This window comes from Thamnophis elegans, chromosome Z, assembly GCF_009769535.1.
Source record: "Thamnophis elegans isolate rThaEle1 chromosome Z, rThaEle1.pri, whole genome shotgun sequence".
In the NCBI taxonomy this organism is placed as follows: domain Eukaryota; kingdom Metazoa; phylum Chordata; class Lepidosauria; order Squamata; family Colubridae; genus Thamnophis; species Thamnophis elegans.
The window spans coordinates 108,656,484-108,676,767 of record NC_045558.1 but is presented as its reverse complement, the minus strand read 5'-3'; the positions used below and the strand labels follow the sequence as shown (position 1 = coordinate 108,676,767).

At 39.1% G+C, this 20,284-nt stretch overlaps 1 protein-coding gene across 1 annotated transcript; it reads right to left on the bottom strand.

Annotated features, from left to right (window-relative positions):
- Nucleotides 1-11,371: 11,371 nt before the first annotated feature.
- Nucleotides 11,372-18,319, bottom strand: LOC116521275 (epididymal sperm-binding protein 1-like). Its single transcript, XM_032235960.1, has 6 exons — nt 18,259-18,319; nt 17,882-18,025; nt 17,295-17,438; nt 16,707-16,850; nt 16,121-16,264; nt 11,372-11,400 (listed from the first exon to the last, which is right to left on the bottom strand). The coding sequence occupies exons 1-6, from the start codon at nt 18,317-18,319 to the stop codon at nt 11,372-11,374; spliced, it is 666 nt and encodes a 221-aa protein (XP_032091851.1).
- Nucleotides 18,320-20,284: the final 1,965 nt, after the last annotated feature.

The window sequence follows — 20,284 nt, the reverse complement described above, 5'->3', positions numbered from 1 at the left end:
CAATGTTTCTTCATATAGTGCTCTTCTTCAAAAGCATAGCCTTGTTTAATTGCCGTATGAATTAAAACATTATACTGAAATAAGAAGCCTTGGTCTTGTAAACAGTAGGATTTGCAATAAGGTGTGGAAGAGGTCCTGAGTTTTAAATCCTTTTAGATACTCGGCAGGGGTGGGTTCCAGCGGGTACGCTCTGGTATGGGTATTCTGGTTTGTGAAATTTAATGTACCTTCCCCTACCTGATCTTCTGGAGTCTCCATACCGGAATGCTCCCTCCCCTGTCCTTCCCCATCCGCTTGCTCCCCCCACCCACCCTGTCACTGCTCACTCGCTCACTCGTACTGCCTATCATACCATGCTTGCCCTGCCCACCTACTTCCTTTGCCCAACCAGCCAAGGTTCTGAGGCTGCAAGCGGTCATGGAGGGTCGTGGGATGCTGTCCATCTTCCTGTCTCCTCCAGAAGCAACTGGCCCGGTCCTGGGACTGTCAGCAGCCCATTCACCACTGCCATGTGACCGCTCTGGGAGTGCAGCACCTGCCTGGAGACACCTGCAGCTGGCAACAGGATGTGAAGGAGAGGCCATCCAACAGAGTGTTCTTAGGTCAGTGGATTGGCGGGGAGATTGCAAGAGCTGGAGGTGGCAGGAAGGCATGAGGCCATCTTGGGTACCTTCATTGGTATGCGGCAGCTGCTGGGCGACTGCTTCTTTGTGCCCCAATGCCAGCAGCAGTTGACTTTCTCCTGCTGATCCTTCCTCTCTGGGCATCTGGGCAGGCCATGGGTCAGTCAGCACCCATGGGCTGCCGCCATGTGATCGCTCTGGGTGTGCAGCCAGGAAGGATCACTAGGAGAATTCCAACTGCAGCCAGGAGTGTCCCCAGGTCAGTGGGGTGGTGGGGAGATTGTGCTGGAGTGGAGGTGGCAGGAAGGCATTGTTTGGGGCAACGCCCCTGTACTTATTATTATTAAATTCTTATTAAATAAGTCTTTTAAATCAAAGATCAGTGATATGCTATCTCAAGTGAAATGCATCAATACATATCAATTGGTGTATTTTTGATTGCTCCCCAAGATGGCTACTGAATGGTAGGAACTTTTCTTGTTTCTGCTGACAACCTGCTGATTTTGCTGCTAGAGGTGGTTCTTTGGCAGAGCTATTCCCTGGATTTGAATGGAAACACTTAGGAATGATCCAAGATAGCTTTCAGATTGCCATGGACCAACCTAGGAGGAGGGGGGGTGTCTTAAAGATTCCAATTCTTTGTGGGAGCTGTCAGAAAGTCACCAGGCATCTATCTTCCTCCTAGCAGTTCATTATCTTTAGTATGTCTATATCTTAATTTCACTTTTTGAGGTTTTTGGTTCCCTTTTCTTTCTGTCTTTAAAAGTTGATGGTGTGGTTCAATACCCCCTTTCCATCAATCAGGCATGGCATTAGTTGATTGGACTAGTTTATGGCTGCATTCAGGCAGAAGAATTGGTGTTTTCCTATTGGTTAACGCTCTGACAGCTGGGAGTATAAGAGTTGTCAAAGTGCAAATTGTTGTTCTTGTTATGTTTAACGTTCTGAATAAACCTGTTGCATCAACACAGGTCTCCTCATTACTTCAGATGCTATATATATATTATACTTGGCGACGAGGATGGGATCCTGAGGAAAAGGTCCCTCTTAATTAATAGCATCAGTAATATAATTCTTAAATTAATTGAAATTATATTATTATGGCGGCTCCCGTTCCGTTTGCTGCTTTCATGCCTGATCGAGAATCTTGGGAATCGTTTGAGTGTTTTGAATGTTTTCTGCTCACAAATGACTTTAAAGAGATCTCTGATGAAAGAAGATGGGGGTATTTCCTTAATTCTTGTGGACCTAAGATATTTGCTACTGCCTGAGTTCTAGCCGCCCCAGCCCAAGTTTTTACGGTTCCATGGGATACTCTCATAGCAAAGTTAAAGGGCCATTATGCTCCTAAACCATCCCGTTATGCTATGTGGTATGCTTTCTGCCAGTGTATACAAGGGGAAACAGAGACTGTGAGCCAATAGGTGGTCATTTTAAGAAACACGGCTATCCATTTTGAATTCCCCGACCTGGATGACTCTTTGTTAGAACAACTAATTTGTGGTGTAAAAGATTCCTGATTACAACAGCGATTGCTGGCTAGACCTGACTTAAACTTAACTATAGCAATGGATGAAGACAGAGCAGCCGAACAGTAAAATCGACCGGCAGATGAGATCAAAAGATTTTAATCCTTTCATAAACCCCTTGGGGCCTCTTCTGTGGTAAATCATCAAGAGGTGGAAGGGGAGGAAGACCTCCGGCTACCCAAAGAAGTGAGCCGTTTAAACATTAGTGCCACTGGAAGGGAAGAACTCCCAATGAATTTCCTCAGGCAGGTTATCTCAGTTGCAGAGGCAATCATTTATGCTCCACATGCAGATTCAAGACAGCTGTGTGCAGATATTGTGGTAAAATGGGGCACCTGGCTTACATGTGCATGGTGACCCAGCCCTCATCTGATACTGCTGCTAAACACTTCAATTGTCCTAGCGGCTGACCTGTCAATTGCTGGACATTCTGAAGCATCGACGATTGTTTTGCCATGGAGCCAGCAAGAGAAGAAAATGAAGCTATCAACACAGCCTCAGCAGCTACCAGTAGCCGGAAGAAGAAATACATCACCATCCTTATAGAAGGGGCCCCATGAGAAATGGAGATCAACATTGGTTCCGCGAAATCCATCATCGCATGTCATCGCATTTTAAAAGACTATCAAAATAATCCAATTCCTCTTAAAGGAAGTGGAATTTTTTTTATAGAACAAGCCCAATTTAAAGGGAAACTACCTTTGGTCATAGTGGCCAAACCTTTGGCCACTTTATTAGGGCTAGATTGGTTCGAAGCATTGGGGTTAGAAATAACAGGAGTCCATGCCACAATGGATTCCAGGGAATTAGAGGAGCTCACCAAAGAATATTGTGAGGTATTTAATGATTCCTTAGGCCTTCCTGACACCTTAGTATCAGACAATGGTCCTCAGCTCACCTCTGCAACATTCCAGTCATTTTTAGCTAGTTTAGGTATCAGACATGCCCTAGTGGCACCTTACCATCCAGCTAGCAATGGTAGGGCAGAATGGGCTGTGCGCTCCACAAAAGAGGTGTTAAGCCAAATGACTACTGGGTCATGGGAACAAAGAGTTAACACATATTTGATCTCTCAACATACAATACCTTGTCCCATCTCAGGGAAAAGTCCAGCAGAATTGCTGATGGGTCGACATTTATGCACAATTCATGACCAGTTGCATCCCAATTACAATCTGACATGCTGCTTCAACTCATTGGTACATGAACCTTCAAACTGGGGGAAAGGGTATTTGCTAAAAATTGTATTGGGGATCCTAAATGGGTTTCGGGTCAGATTGTACAGGTAACCAGACCTTCTTATAGGGTCTGGTTGGAGGACGGGTGACAGTGGCGGTGCCATATAGACCAACTGCGGCGACGCGAAGTGGACTTGGAACCTCCTGTGGAGCTCAAGAGTTCAGCAGAAGCAGCTATTAATTGCTTGGCTTCGCCTGAGACTCCCGGTTCCGGTTGCATTCTGGACCTATCTTTATTTCCAGTGGAACCCGCATCGTTCTCACCTGACAATTTACCTGTGAGTTCCAGACGGTCGGAGATGGCAGAATCTGGCACAGGGCAAGATGATACCATGCCTTCCAGCGGAGAGGGGCCGGATCAACATCAGCATACAGAACTGACGGAGCCTAGGCACTCAGAAAGAACTCACTGCAGACCCACCTACCTAAAGGACTATGTTTGCACTAACTGGGCAGAAGGAGTGTTACGTCATGACGTGTCCCACCCTCTTTCCATCAATCAGACATGGCATTAGTTGATTGGACTAGTTTATGGCTGCATTCAGGCAGGAGAATTGGTGTGTTCCTATTGGTTAACGCTCTGACAGCTGGGAGTATAAAAGAGCTGTCAGAGTGCAAATTGTTGTTCTTGTTATGGTTAGCGTTCTGCATAAACCTGTTACATCAACACCGGTCTCATTACTTCAGACGCTATATATATTATATGCCGGATGGCAAAAGTTCCTCCGCTTGGTTTGAAATTTGGTGGGGACTCAAAGGACCTAGGATTTTTCCTGGTCCAAGTCTGCAATTTCATGCAAGAAGCCAAGGCAAGAGTTGTTACCATGGCATGGGAGAACAAGGCAACGGCATGGATGGTTGCCCTGCATAACAATGTCTCCCCCCTACTGAGAGACTATAATAGGTTTATGGCCACCCTGAGGAAACACTTTGACGATCCACTCATGGAGTGGAAGGCCAGTTCCAGAATGAAAACCCTTACCCAGGTGAAGAACCCAGTGGCTGATTATATACAAGAGTTTCGTGAGTTGTTCGTTTATATGCAGGAGGAATCAGAAGAGACTTTAATGGACAGTTTTATGGATGGCTTAAACAAAGATATATACCAGAACTGTGTACACGGGGGGGGGGGTGTAACTTGCAACGCTGGTAAAAATTGGCAGCAGATGTGGAAATTGATCTAGCCAGAGACAAATACTGTGAAGACAGTGAGAAAGAGAAAGCTGTCCCTCCAAACTCTCCCCCCCAAGGAACTCCGAAAGGAGGGAAAAGTTGGTCTACAAGCAAGCCCCGATCTATCACCTGCTTCCGTGGCGGAAAGGAGGGGCACCGGGTAGCAAATTGCCATTCCAAGATTGGCCCAAAGCCCCATGCTGGGGGAGACGAAACCAGATAAACAACCTTGGAAGAGAAGAGTCACTGCCATGAAAGGGGTGAAACCTGCTACGTAATTCCCTCCCACTCCAAGAGAAGAAGAACCTGCTCATTGGAGGAAAATGAAACTGAATCTGATAACAACCATCTGGTAAGTTCCCGATTGGGCCCCATGACCATCCCAGTAAAACTTAAAGTGCCCTCTACTGGAGCCCAAGCAAAAATGCTGGCCCTTTTAGATTCGGGATACATAGGTTGCATAGTTAGCCCAGAAGTGATGGAAAAACTGGGCTTGAAACTGAGAACTTTGAAACTCCCCATTGCTTTTTGCCAGCTAGATGGGTCTATAGCTGGGGGGGCTCCTGCCCATTTTGTGACTGAACCTATAGATATGTGGATGGGAGATCACCAGGAAACATTAAGTTTCATTGTGGCGCTGGGGATGGACTGGCCTCTCATACTGGGCTTACCCTGGTTATGTAAATGGAACCCACACATCAACTGGAAGAAAGGGTGATTGCGCATCCAATCTGCTAAACCCCAACACTGGCCCAATTGGATAAAGGAAAGATCTTCATGAAATTGGACCTAAGAGAGGCCTACTACAGAGTCAGAATCAAGGAGGGAGATGAATGGAAAACTGCTTTCAACTGCCCAATTGGATGTTTTCAATTCAGAATGCTCCCATTTGGCCTACAGGGGGCGCCAGCTGTTTTCATGCAATTAATAAATGAAGTTTTACATGAACACCTGTACAAGGGCATGATGGTCTACCTTGACAACATCCTTATTTACATGGAAACATGTGAAGAACATGTGACATTAGTATGATCAGTACTCAGGAAACTCCAGGCCACAGAACTTTACGCCTAATTGTCTAAATTTTCATCAAGAAAAAATTGATTATTTGGGCTACCACATCTCCCACAATGGCATCAAGATGGACCCAGCAAAAGTCCAGGCTGTAACTGAGTGGGCACCTCCTCGCATCCACAAAAAATTACAAAGTTTTTTGGGATTTGCAAATTTTTATCATCAATTTATCCTCTCGTTCACCAGCATTTCTCTGCCCATTACAAATCTCCTAAAGTCAAAAGGGGAGACCAAGCTCAGACCAGGTAAGCCTTTGAATTGGACTACGGAATGTCAAGCCATGTTTGAGAAATTAAAGTGACTCTTTGCAGCTGAACCCGTTTTGAAACACCCAGATATGGAAACACCATTTATTGTTCAAGCTGATGCCAATGATGTGGTGATGGGGGCAGTATTACTTCAAATGAACGCTGATGGGAAATTGCAGCCATTCACTTACACGTCTCGCAAACTGACGTAGATGGAGAGACTATGGGCTATATGGGAAAACAAAGCTTTTGCGGTCAGGTGGGCTTTGATGACCTGGTGACATTTCCTAGAAGGGGCTAAACACCCTTTTGAAGTATGGACTGATCATAAAAGTTTGGAAGCATTGAAGACCCCATGAAAGCTATCTCCTAAACAAATGTGTTGGGTGCAACATTTCAACCGGTTCAATTTCACCCTCAAATACATCCCGGGGGAAAGAACTTCATGGCTGATGCTTTGTCTAGGCTTCCCCAATACAACAGCTCTAAGCTGAGCGTAGTTCATCCAGTCAGACCAAGAAAAAGTCTAGCTACCCCGATGGTTACCAGAAGACAAAGCATTTCGAATTTAGAAGTCACGACAGACTTCATATGCAAACTCATGGAAGGCCTTGAGTCCGATGACTGGTTCAAGGAACATTCAAATGAATGTACTATGAAGGATGGACTGGCTTGGGTAGGGGCTAAATTGTATGTTCCTGCTAACCTGAAAGCTATTGTTCTTCAACAGGCCCATGATTCACGAATGGCAGGCCATTTTGGTTTTGTAAAGACTCTACATCTGGTTAAGAGGCAATTTTGGTGGCCTTCATTGAAAAAAGACATTGAGTCCTACATAGCCAGCTGTCCAGTTTGTGCTGCTGCAAAGTGCCCACCGGGAAAGCCCTAAGGCCTTCTCCAAGGTGTGGCCCATCCTGATGGACTTCATTGTCGAATTGCCAGAGAGTCTAGGAAATTCCGTGATTTGGGATATCACCGACTTGTTTTCCAAACAAGTTCATTTTGTACCCTGTTCCAAAATCCCATCAGCTAAGTCGTTAGCTAAATTGTTTATTTCACATGTATACCGGTTGCATGGAGTACCTGAATGCATAATTTCAGATAGGGGGTGTCCAGTTTACCTCCCTCTTCTGGAATGAGTTTCTGAAGTTAATTGGCTCCACCAGGGGCTAAGCTAGGCCCACCATCCTCAGACTAACGGCCCTTGTGAACAGACTAATTCTGTTTTGGAACAGTATCTCTGGTGTTTCATCAATTATCAGCAAGATAACTGGGCTGAACTTTTACCACATGCTGAAGTGGCATACAACAACTCTGTGCACAGCAGTACCGGCCTGACCCCTTTTAGAGTTGAGTTTGGACAGGACTTTGTACCGATTCCTGAATTATCTCGAGAAAAACTGCAAATTTTATCCCTCTCCAAGTGCAGTGACCAACTTCGCCAAATTTGGCCCATGACCCGCAATGTGTTGGAGGCTGCTCACCGGGCACACAAGAAACAAGCTGACAAAAAGAGCGTGAAGCAAAGAAAGTACAAAGTAGGAGATTGAGTGTTTTCGGCCACCAAGTTTCTCCAAACCACCCAGAAATCAAAGAAACTGGGGCTGAAGTACATCAGTCCTTTCCCTAATTAATTAAATCATTAATCCTGTTTCTGTACAATTGGAGTTGCCAAAGCATCTTAACTGGATTTATCATGTGTTTCATGTAAACCTGTTGAAGCCAGAGCACACTTCTTTTCGTGTGCTCCTACTTGCACCCTCTGTCCCTCTTCTAATTGAGGGAGAGCAACATTTTGAGATTAAAGAAGTCTTGGACTCCAATAAGCATAGGAATCAAATTCAATATCTAGTCTCCTGGAAACATTTTTTTCCCCACCCAGGCTGAGTGGGTTGATAAATCCCATGTTCGAGCTCCTAGACTCTTCTGGAAGTTCTACACTAAGTACCCTGATAAACCTTGATCCTAATTGAAATGCACATTTCTTATGTTATCTTTTTTTCTATTATTTTATTTTCTTGTAGGGATGACTTCTTTTCCTGAAGGAGGACCGGATGTCAACCTCTGTTTCACTATTTGCTTTCGGCTGCCATTGAAATGGGGAGAGGGGGCTGGTATTTGGGAAGGGAAGTTTTAAGTACAGGAGATATTGTAAAAAGGAAGTTTTGTTCTCACCATCTACTATGCATGCTGGAGATAGTGATTGGGCTGGCCAAGGCCAACTGTCCTGCATACCAACCTGATGATGCTTTTTGAAGGTGGAACTCAGGTGACACCTAAGGGAGTTGCAGATTGGACTATGGGATGGAGTTACCAGGGGGAGGGAGTTGGGTCACATATTGATATGTATGATTTCATGAGCTTTTGCCTCAGATCTTGCTTTGCTTAGCTGCTATCTTTTCATAACCAGTAAAAGTACTCTTAATTCTGCGAAATGGACTTAAGTGGTTTCTTTCTTGGTTGCTGATGGAGGCTGGCTTGACATAGTGTGTTCCTGAGTAGTGAAAGTACTTTCATTTGGTTTACATCTATTTTGGACTCTCACTATAGAATTTTCGCATTTTACCAATTTCCAAAATATTTGGAGTTTAGTACATTTTTTGTTTTAACTTTTCCTCAAAATAGCTGGAAAATATTTTCCCTGTTTTTTTTCCTATTTCTTCTTTTTGAAGAATGGAGTTCTTTGTTTCCTGTATTCTCTTATCTATCATTGATAAGTTGCACAGAGCAACAATATACCACATTATAGACAAGCAAATTACACTAACATCCCAAAAATTTTGGTTTGGTAATGCAATCCCTAGTTGAAAGCTTTTTTAAAAAGTTTGTTTAAATGATGCACAAAGAAATCAGACTTGAGGACTTCTAGAATGGAGAAAGGCTTTCCCAAAAATTAATTTTTGGCAAATTCATAATTGTCTCAGAATGTTATGATATGAGGAATAGTTTGTCAATTTATATACTAACTGCTTAAATTGATTGCAACTGTATTTTTTTACAATGGATTCAATGAGACTGACAAATTTTCCCATGCTAACTTTTTTCCAATTTTTAATATAATGCTTATTCAAATGATCATTCTTTGTATCACAGGATGTTTAGCAAACTACTGCTCTTTCTGATATAATAGGACAGGATGAGTTCTTCCATCCAATCAACTTTTCTTTTGTATTTCTTTCTGCTATGCTAAGCATAAAAGAGATTCTGCAGCTTTCTTCCAAGTTCCCTCTTTTTCATAGAAACTCCCTCTTTTGCTAGAGTACTCTAATAAATGATCTTCCAACTTAGTTGCTTACTGGAAAGTAGCCAAAGCTGCATCTATGGACAATTTGAGCATCAGTGGTTACTGATGTTCCTATGGTTATTCTAAGACTTCCTCATATCTGCAATAGTATGACAACATTACCTGCAAAAGGCAGTATTTAGGTTGGTTAGTAAGTTTGGGCAATGAAACTCTTCTTTACATAAGGCATCAACTATTGCATTCATACAATACAGTAATTAAAAAGGACCAAAATATAGTCATGTTAATCTCTTTGCTAGTTTACAGAGGTGAGAGCTGAAAGTTACCAATTTATAGTGCCTCTCTCAAACTGATGTTTTTAGGAAGTGCATAATAGGATGAGTAATCATCTATAAATTGTAGGTGCTTTGAGTTTCTTCCAAAGTGCTATGAAGTTCAGCTTGTTGCTGTAGTTGCCTATTAATTGCTTTTTTACAACAGATTTCTGGTAGGTCAAATTGGTTGGTGGTTAATAGATTCTCATATTTATAATATTTTAATGACATGTAGTAATTTATCAAATAGAGATGTAGAAGTTCCTAAATTGTGGATCTGATTTACAAAGGGGGGGAACTATTGCTATTGAAAGATTTATCAGTATTCAACCAGAAGGAACAGTCTACGTGTATCTTTGTTCCTTTGTCTTTATGCACATTTTCCCGATTTTGTCCTGTTCTGTTTTGTTTCCCCCACCCCCTTTCTTTTCTTTTTCTGGAATTGTATTTTAACCTCAGCAGTAAAATCATAACTTTGTTGTTGTTGTTTTTTAAAAAAAAGTCTTTTCCATAGTCTGTTCTGTTCATGTTTCATGTATCAGCTCTCTCTTTTCTGTAAAAACTAAGATTTAAAATGCTTTTTCTTAATGAAAATATTTGAACCTGGGTTGATTTTGGCTATAGTTGATAAAACAGCCAATGGTTCTCAGCTGTCTTTGTTGTTATTTTCTGGTAGTTCTTGAATTTGAATTGAATTGAATTTATTATATTTCTATGCCGCCCTTTTCCCCTTTTCCCCTTTTCTTGTCAAAGTAGTGCATGATGTACGTTGATTACGTTCAGCTTTTTAAGTTTGTGGCTGACCTTAAAATTTGTTAGCAGGACTGATTCAACTTTCATTGTGCAGATATGAAACAATCTCAAGATATGCTGTTTTAGAGGAGTGGAGTTCAAAAGGTCTTCTAAGGTCATACTTACCCAGGTTATGTGGCCAGAGCATAGATTTCCCTTGGGTTCAGTTATGCAAGACACATATACTAGCACTACTTTTTCATCTAAATAAAAAGCCAAAGACTAAAGAAAATGATATCTGTCTTGAGCATCATTTGGGGGGGGGGGGGTGAATCATCTGTAGCAAATTCATCTTTTTGAGCAATTGATTCCTCCCAGCCACTGCTACATTTCTCATTCTAACTTTCAATCCATATTTTGAGGGTGTCTCTCTTTTGGCATGCGTTATTTTCCTGTCTTATCTTCCTAGATACAGTCTTAACACTGGCAACACATCCATGGCAGCTTTTTTATTGGCTCCTATTTGTGAAGGTCATTTAAGGAATCCAATCCAGGCAATGCAAAAATATATGTGCTCTAGTTTGATGCTTGAAATATTTATTACAAAGAATCATCAATGCAGAAATGATCAGGCACAGTACAGCAACTCAAAGCAAAAAAACCACCATAATCACATGTATTTGCATAAGAATGGATAAATGCCAGTAAATGATGGACATTCAGACAGATTGATCAATCAGTAGCTTAAACTTGAGCTGTAAAAACTCCAGGAGTTGAATATGCTTTCGTTCTGCTATGCTTTCCAGTGTTGAATCCCACAATTAACAAAGCCACATAAAAACATTTTAACCAGTTTTTTAAACATTATATGGCAAATCATTTTTAAACCTATATCTTAAACCATTAAGGCTAGAATATTCTGAAGATAATAATTTTAATCTAACCATAAAATGGCAGAAAATTCATGGATTTTTTCAAAAGTTTGATGGCACAGAAGAAGGTTCCCTGCAAGCTGCTTAAAGTGATAACAGCAAATAAGTGGAGTTTAGAAACTGGTCACATCTGGCAATAAAATAATTTCTTAAGTAATACAAAGTCTACTAGCTTCTAGAAAGCCTGGACTAATAATGTTAGCAAAGGTATCAGGTGGCAAATATCATAGCTTTGATTAGAAAATTGTCATCTCTGGAATCAAATCATCCCAAATGTCCTTGATTTTGGTAATCTGAGGAAAAGGGAAAACAATACAGTTACATCATAAAGTTCAAGAGAGTTCAAGATTTCTACTTATAGGAAATTATGATAACTCAAAAACAGTTTAGAGACTTTTTGCAATCTGTTTTATTTCACAGAAACAAAAATCATAGCCAATTCTGTTAGAAGGGATAAATATGCTACCTAGGTTGCATTTACTACAAAAGGCAAGAAGTTATTTGCATTATTACTCAAACATCACAGAGATGTCCAGCTGGGCTACCACATGCAATACACAAATTGTGTATCACATAATGGAAGTGCATGAAGCACAGATATAAATTATTATTTTTATTATTTTTTAATGGCAAGAAATGTGCCTACAAGTGTATGAAATGTTTAATAAATTTAATACTTTAAATGATTTGGGGGCACTACATGGAGTTGTGCTCAAACCAAACTTTGAAAGGCTGGTCTTGAATGTAATCTGCTTTGGAGATTATTGCTTTGATTCCAATAATGCAGTTTAAATTCATCTGCTGCAGAATTTGGCAAACTCCAGCTGCATTAAGGAAGCTATACTACTGCAAAAAGTCTAAAATGATTAGAGAATTAATAATCTTTAGATGAATGTATTTTATTAAAAGGGAAGGAATCATGGGGAAAAAACTTTTAGTAGTTTTATCAGTAATCATAATGTATAGTTTATGAAGCTCATTAAAGGTGCACACAAATACTCTGCAATGCTTTTCTTAATTCTATACCAGATTACTCTCATAAACTTTATAATGGGAATCAGTTAACTATTTCAGGACAGTTGTTATTTCTCCTAAGCCTACTGAATAATATATTTTATAATTGTAACTTTGTGGAACCTGTAGTGGAACAAAATTTCCATTGAGAAGATTTATCATAGTTTTCAGTTGTGGCATACCAGGGGTGGTTCGTGCTTGTAACTTCAGTACAATTATAATAGGATTTGCCACGGTAAATAAATGGGAACACGCAGGGAGGAGTGTCTAAAATGATAAAGGAAGACACGATCAGAACTGACTTTTTTTTCTCATTAAATATTATATAGTTCTTGTGCAGACAGACACCCTTAATTCTTGTTCCTAAGACCACAGGGAAGGATGTCGTTCATTTTTTAAGCCAAGTTTCTTCACCTTAGTAACTCTAGGGTGTGTGGACATCAACTCCCAGAATTTCTCAGAGGGGTTTAAAAGTCCACACATTTAAATTCCCAATGTGGCGAAACATTTTTTCCCACTAAACATTATATTTGCAGATAGACACCTTAATTCTTGTTTCAATTCTCAGAAATCCTAAACTGGAAATCTATTGACTATTTCAAGACAATTGTTATATCTCTTAAAATCAGTAAAATTCCTATCTCATAAATAACTTTGTCAGACCTGTTTTGGCACAATATTTCCATTGAGGAGATTTATCATAGTTTGCAGTTGTGGCACACCACGGATGGTTCTGGCTATCAACTTCAGTGCAAGTATAATAGGATTTCCCATGGTAAATAAATGGGAACACGCAGGGAGGAGTGTCTAAAATGATAAAGGAAGACACGATCAGAACTGATTACACAAAACACTCAGAAAAATTATACAAAAACACTTCAGTTTTTGTGTAATTGTTATACTCAAAATAGCAAAACCCCTAAACCATCTTTTATAGTTAGAGGAGTTTCCTAAGACCACAGGGAAGGATGTCGTTCATTTTTCAAAGCCAAGTTTCTTCCCCTAAGTAACTCTAAGGTGTGTGGACATCAACTCCCAGAATTTCTCAGAGGGGTTTAAAAGTCCACACATTTAAATTCCCAATGTGGCGAAACATTTTTTCCCACTAAATATTATATTTGCAGATAGACACCCTTAATTCTTGTTTCAATTCTCAGAAATCCTAAACTGGAAATCTGTTGACTATTTCAAGACAATTGTTATATCTCTTAAAATCAGTAAAATTCCTATCTCATAAATAACTTTGTCAGACCTGTTTTGGCACAATATTTCCATTGAGGAGATGTATCATAGTTTGCACTTGTGGCACACCATGGATGGTTCTGGCTATCAACTTCAGTGCAAGTATAATAGGATTTCCCATGGTAAATAAATGGGAACGCGCAGGGAGGAGTGTCTAAAATGATAAAGGAAGACACGATCAGAACTCATTACACAAAACACTCAGAAAAATTATACAAAAACACTTCAGTTTTTCTGTAATTGTTTTACTCAAAATAGCAAAACCGCTAAACCAGTGTTTTTCAACCACTGTGCCATGGCACACTAGTGTGCCGCGACATAGTGTAAGGTGTGCCGTGGGAAAAACACTTTATATATATTCAATATAGGCACAGAGTTAAAAAATTTTTAACATTTTCTAATGGTGGTGTGCCTCGTGATTTTTTTCATGAAAAAAGTGTGCCTTTGCACAAAAAAGGTTGAAAAACACTTCCCTAAACCATCTTTTATATTTAGAGGACTTTCCTAAGACCACAGGGAAGGATGTCGTTCATTTTTTAAGCCAAGTTTCTCCACCTTAGTAACTCTAAGGTGCATGGACATCAACTCCCAGAATTTCTCAGAGGGGTTTAAAAGTCCACACATTTAAATTCCCAATGTGGCGAAACATTTTTTCCCACTAAATATTATATTTTCAGATAGACACCCTTAATTCTTGTTTCAATTCTCAGAAATCCTAAACTGGAAATCTCTTGACTATTTCAAGACAATTGTTATATCTCTTAAAATCAGTAAAATTCCTATCTCATAAATAACTTTGTCAGACCTGTTTTGGCACAATATTTCCATTGAGGAGATTTATCATAGTTTGCAATTGTGGCACACCATGGATGGTTCTGGCTATCAACTTCAGTGCAAGTATAATAGGATTTCCCATGGTAAATAAATGGGAACACGCAGGGAGGAGTGTCTAAAATGATAAAGAAAGACACGATCAGAACTCATTACACAAAACACTCAGAAAAATTATACAAAAACACTTCAGTTTTTGTGTAATTGTTTTACTCAAAATATCAAAACCCCTAAACCATCTTTTATAGTCAGAGGAGTTTCCTAAGACCACAGGGAAGGATGTTGTTCATTTTTTAAGCCAAGTTTCTCCACCTTAGTAACTCTAAGGTGCGTGGACATCAACTCCCAGAATTTCTCAGAGGGGTTTAAAAGTCCACACATTTAAATTCCCAATGTGGCGAAACATTTTTTCCCACTAAATATTATATTTGCAGATAGACACCCTGAATTTTTGTTTCAATTCTCAGAAATCCTAAACTGGAAATCTGTTGACTATTTCAAGACAATTGTTATATCTCTTCAAATCAGTAAAATTCCTATCTCATAAATAATTTTGTCAAACCTGTTTTGGCACAATATTTCCATTGAGGAGATTTATCATAGTTTGCAGTTGTGGCACACCACGGATGGTTATGTCTATCAACTTCAGTGCAAGTATAATAGTATTTCCCATTGTAAATAAATGGGAACACACATGATAAAGGAAGACACGATCAGAACTCATTACACTAAACACTCAGAAAAATTATACAAAAACACTTCAGTTTTTGTGTAATTGTTTTACTCAAAATAGCAAAACCCCTTAACCATCTTTTATAGTTAGAGGAGTTTCCTAAGACCACAGGGAAGGATGTCGTTCATTTTTTAAGCCAAGTTTCTTCACCTTAGTAACTTTAAGGTGCGTGGACATCAACTCACAGAATTTCTCAGAGGGGTTTAAAAGTCCACGCATTTAAATTCCCAATGTGGCGAAACATTTTTCCCATTAAATATTATATTGCAGATAGACACCCTTAATTCTTGTTTCAGTTCTCAGAAATCCTAAACTGGAAATCTGTTGACTATTTCAAGACAATTGTTATATCTCTTAAAATCAGTAAAATTCCTGTCTCATAAATAACTTTGACAGACCTGTTTTGGCACAATATTTCCATTGAGGAGATTTATTATAGTTTGCAGTTGTGGCACACCATGGATGGTTCTTGCTATCAACTTCAGTGCAATTATAATAGGATTTCCCACGGTAAATAAATGGGAAGGCGCAGGGAGGAGTGTCTAAAATGATAAAGGAAGACACGATCAGAACTCATTACACAAAACACTCAGAAAAATTATACAAAAACACTTCAGTTTTTCTGTAATTGTTTTACTCAAAATAGCAAAACCCCTAAACCAGTGTTTTTCAACCACTGTGCCGCGGCACACTAGTGTGCCGTGACATAGTGTAAGGTGTGCCGTGGGAAAAACACTTTATATATAGTCAATATAGGCACAGAGTTAAATTTTTTTAACATTTTCTAATGGTGGTGTGCCTCGTGATTTTTTTCATGAAAAAAGTGTGCCTTTGCACAAAAAAGGTTGAAAAACACTTCCCTAAACCATCTTTTATAGTTAGAGGAGTTTCCTAAGACCACAGGGAAGGATGTCGTTCATTTTTTAAGCCAAGTTTCTCCACCTTAGTAACTCTAAGGTGCGTGGACATCAACTCCCAGAATTTCTCAGAAGGGTTTAAAAGTCCACACATTTAAATTCCCAATGTGGCGAAACATTTTTTTCCCACTAAATATTATATTTGCAGATAGACACCTTTAGTTCTTGTTTCAATTCTCAGAAATCCTAAACTGGAAATCTCTTGACTATTTCAAGACAATTGTTATATCTCTTAAAATCAGTAAAATTCCTATCTCATAAATAACTTTGTCAGACCTGTTTTGACACAATATTTCCATTGAGGAGATTTATCATAGTTTGCAATTGTGGCACACCATGGATGGTTCTGGCTATCAACTTCAGTGCAAGTATAATAGGATTTCCCATGGTAAATAAATGGGAACACACAGGGAGGATTCTCTAAAATGATAAAGGAAGACATGATCAGAACTGATTACACAAAACACTCAGAAAAATTATACAAAAACACTTCAGTTTTTGTGTAATTGTTTTACTCAAAATAGCAAAACCCCTAAACCATCTTTTATAGTTAGAGGAGTTTCCTAAGACCACAGGGAAGGATGTCGTTCATTTTTTAAGCCACATTTCTTCACCTTAGTAACTCTAAGGTGCGTGGACATCAACTCCCAGAATTTCTCAGAGGGGTTTAAAAGTCCACACATTTAAATTCCCAATGTGGCGAAACATTTTTCCCACTAAATATTATATTGCAGATAGACACCCTTAATTCTTGTTTCAGTTCTCAGAAATCCTAAACTGGAAATCTGTTGACTATTTCAAGACAATTGTTATATCTCTTAAAATCAGTAAAATTCCTCTCTCATAAATAACTTTGTCAGACCTGTTTTGGCACAATATTTCCATTGAGGAGATGTATCATAGTTTGCACTTGTGGCACACCATGGATGGTTCTTGCTATCAACTTCAGTGCAATTATAATAGGATTTCCCACGGTAAATAAATGGGAACGCGCAGGGAGGAGTGTCTAAAATGATAAAGGAAGACACGATCAGAACTCATTACACAAAACACTCAGAAAAATTATACAAAAACACTTCAGTTTTTCTGTAATTGTTTTACTCAAAATAGCAAAACCCCTAAACCATCTTTTATAGTTAGAGGAGTTTCCTAAGACCACAGGGAAGGATGTTGTTCATTTTTTAAGCCAAGTTTCTCCACCTTAGTAACTCTAAGGTGCGTGGACATCAACTCCCAGAATTTCTCAGAGGGGTTTAAAAGTCCACACATTTAAATTCCCAATGTGGCGAAACATTTTTTCCCACTAAATATTATATTTGCAGATAGACACCCTTAATTCTTGTTTCAATTCTCAGAAATCCTAAACTGGAAATCTCTTGACTATTTCAAGACAATTGTTATATCTCTTAAAATCAGTAAAATTCCTATCTCATAAATAATTTTGTCAGACCTGTTTTGGCACAATATTTCCATTGAGGAGATTTATCATAGTTTCCAATTGTGGCACACCATGGATGGTTATGGCTATCAACTTCGGTGCAAGTATAATAGGATTTCCCACGGTAAATAAATGGGAACACACAGGGAGGATTCTCTAAAATGATAAAGGAAGACATGATCAGAACTGATTACACAAAACACTCAGAAAAATTATACAAAAACACTTCAGTTTTTGTGTAATTGTTTTACTCAAAATATCAAAACCCCTAAACCATCTTTTATAGTTAGTGGAGTTTCCTAAGACCACATGGAAGGATGTCATTCATTTTTTAAGCCACGTTTCTTCACCTTAGTAACTCTAAGGTGTGTGGACATCAACTCCCAGAATTTCTCAGAGGGGTTTAAAAGTCCACACATTTAAATTCCCAATGTGGCGAAACATTTTTTCCCACTAAATATTATATTTGCAGATAGACACCCTTAATTCTTGTTTCAATTCTCAGAAATCCTAAACTGGAAATCTGTTGACTATTTCAAGACAATTGTTATATCTCTTAAAATCAGTAAAATTCCTATTCATAAATAACTTTGTCAGACCTGTTTTGGCACAATATTTCCATTGAGCAGATTTATCATAGTTTGCAGTTGTGGCACACCATGGATGGTTCTGGCTATCAACTTCAGTGCAAGTATAATAGGATTTCCCACGGTAATTAAACGGGAAGACACAATGACGAGGGTCTAAAATGGTAGAAGAAGACACGATCAGAACTGAAAAAACTATTTGCTAAGTATTCATTCATTCCCTTGATTTGGAATCAGGAAACAAGCCATGTAATTGATCCAAGCAGCATATAAATTTTCTAAATTAATAATCTCTGAAAATTAATCTTTTAAAGCAAAGATTATGGACATACTATCCCAAGTGAAATGAATCAACCCAAAATATTTGAAATTTTGAATATTTCCCTTACCTGCTGCAATGAGCAACTGAAAAAGCGTGCAGAACAAAAGGAATGCTGTGATTGAGACCATTTTCTCTCTAAGTGCACTTGATAGCCCTGGAGAGTACCATGTTTTTATATGTTCTACAAGGGTATCTCAGATGTAATCAGATTCCAATGTCTACATAACCTTTATGAATAGAATGTATGACTTGGCAGCCATTGTGGGTTTTTTTTTCCTTTATACAGGAGCATTTACTCAGAATTGTATTCAAGGTGACCAACTTCCTCACTAGAAATAAATTTCTTTTTCTCACCAGACATTCAATGCTGAGAGTAAACAAGTAATATGGTTTCCTCAAATTGAGTCAAAATCCAGATATTGCTGTAAAAGGCGATAGCTTATTCCGGTTACAATATGTGTCTTGCTGTTGCATCAAAGGTTTTAAATCAGACTCCACCCCAAAAAATCTAGAACCCTCCAAATATGTTGGATTAAATTTCTATAGTTTTGCCCAAGATCTGCAAAAGAAACATAATCTAGAAAGTTGTGGAATCATTAGGAAAGGCTTAACCTCTTTTTCTCAGCAGAAATATGAAGAATATGAATGCTAAGTAACTGGTTGTATAAGATGGTAACTTACAAGGAGATGAAATAAGATTCTGGGTTGGGGATCAAATAGATGTCAAAATTAGTAAAATGACAGAGAGATTATTGTCTTCTACTTCCTCTGAACATGTTATCAGAACATATATAAAAGAGGTCACCATCTACTCTATCCATCAACTTGCTAATTTTGATTCTATTTGTGGACATTGCTACTTATATGCAAATAAAGATGAGAAGAGAGAACTCATTGGAAAAGACCTTTATGCTGGGAAGAGTTGAAGGCAAAAGGAGAAAGTGATGGCAGAGTATGAGATGGTTAGATATTGTCATTGATGCAATGAACAAGGATTTGTGCAAACTTTGGAAGACAATAGAAAACAGTGGGGCCTGGTATGGTATAATCCATGGGATCGAAAGCAAGCCAGATACAATTTAGTGACTGAATAAAAACAACCAAAAGTGCAGATAAAGATAGATATCATTGAAAGGGAGCTTCTTAGCAGACTGTAGAGCCCACAAGAAAATCATACTAGGGAACCACTAAAAGGGAGGGAGGTTTTCCCCAAAGTAATTTCTTCATTATCTCAGAACATTGCAAAATGATATACAGTTTGTCTATTTAACCAATAATATGTTTCTAACAGCAGCATCAAGACGCACAATGTGCTTTTGTTTTTTTCATGTTATAGAGCTGACCAGGACTGGAAATTCTATAATCTCCTTGGTCTCTTCAAAAGACTTTTTTCTTTTCTTGGCTGCTCAAAGCATGTTCAGAAGACTTCACCAGTACCAATGTCCAAAAGCTTTAAGATATTTTCTAGTATTCAGAATTTTACTTCCATAGATTATCAGAGGAAATCCATGACCTGCATATTCTGATGTTTGTAGTTATAAACGCTTCAAATCATTTGTCTATTTTTTCAAAGGCACTCAAGGCAACTCTATGAGGTGCTAGTGTCAGCTTCTGCTTTGCTGTTGCTTCAGCTGCCATTGAAACGGGGAGGGAGGGCATATTATTTGGGTGGGGTTACTTATTGTGCTGGAGGAAGATTCTGGAGATCTTTGGATGGACGTACTACGCATGTGTGGATGTTTCCCGCCTGGGTTAATGGCACCAACATTCCATCTTCGTGATGTCTTTTGAAGTTATCTCACACCTGACACTTGAAGGACTTATGATTGGACTAGGCCTATGATGCCAGGGGGGAGTGGAATGGGCTATTCTATATCAACTGCTTTCGCGCCTAATTAACCAGACTTTGCTACGCAACCGCTCTTTAGCCATTTTTAATTAGTAAAAGTACATTTGATTTTCTACAAATGAAATCTCATGGTTTTCTTTCCTAATTATTAAATGGAGAGGTGCTGACAAGTAGCAAAGTCTCAAACCCACCTTTCCAGGAGATCAACATCTACCGTGGAGGGTGCAAATGTCTTCTTCGCCAG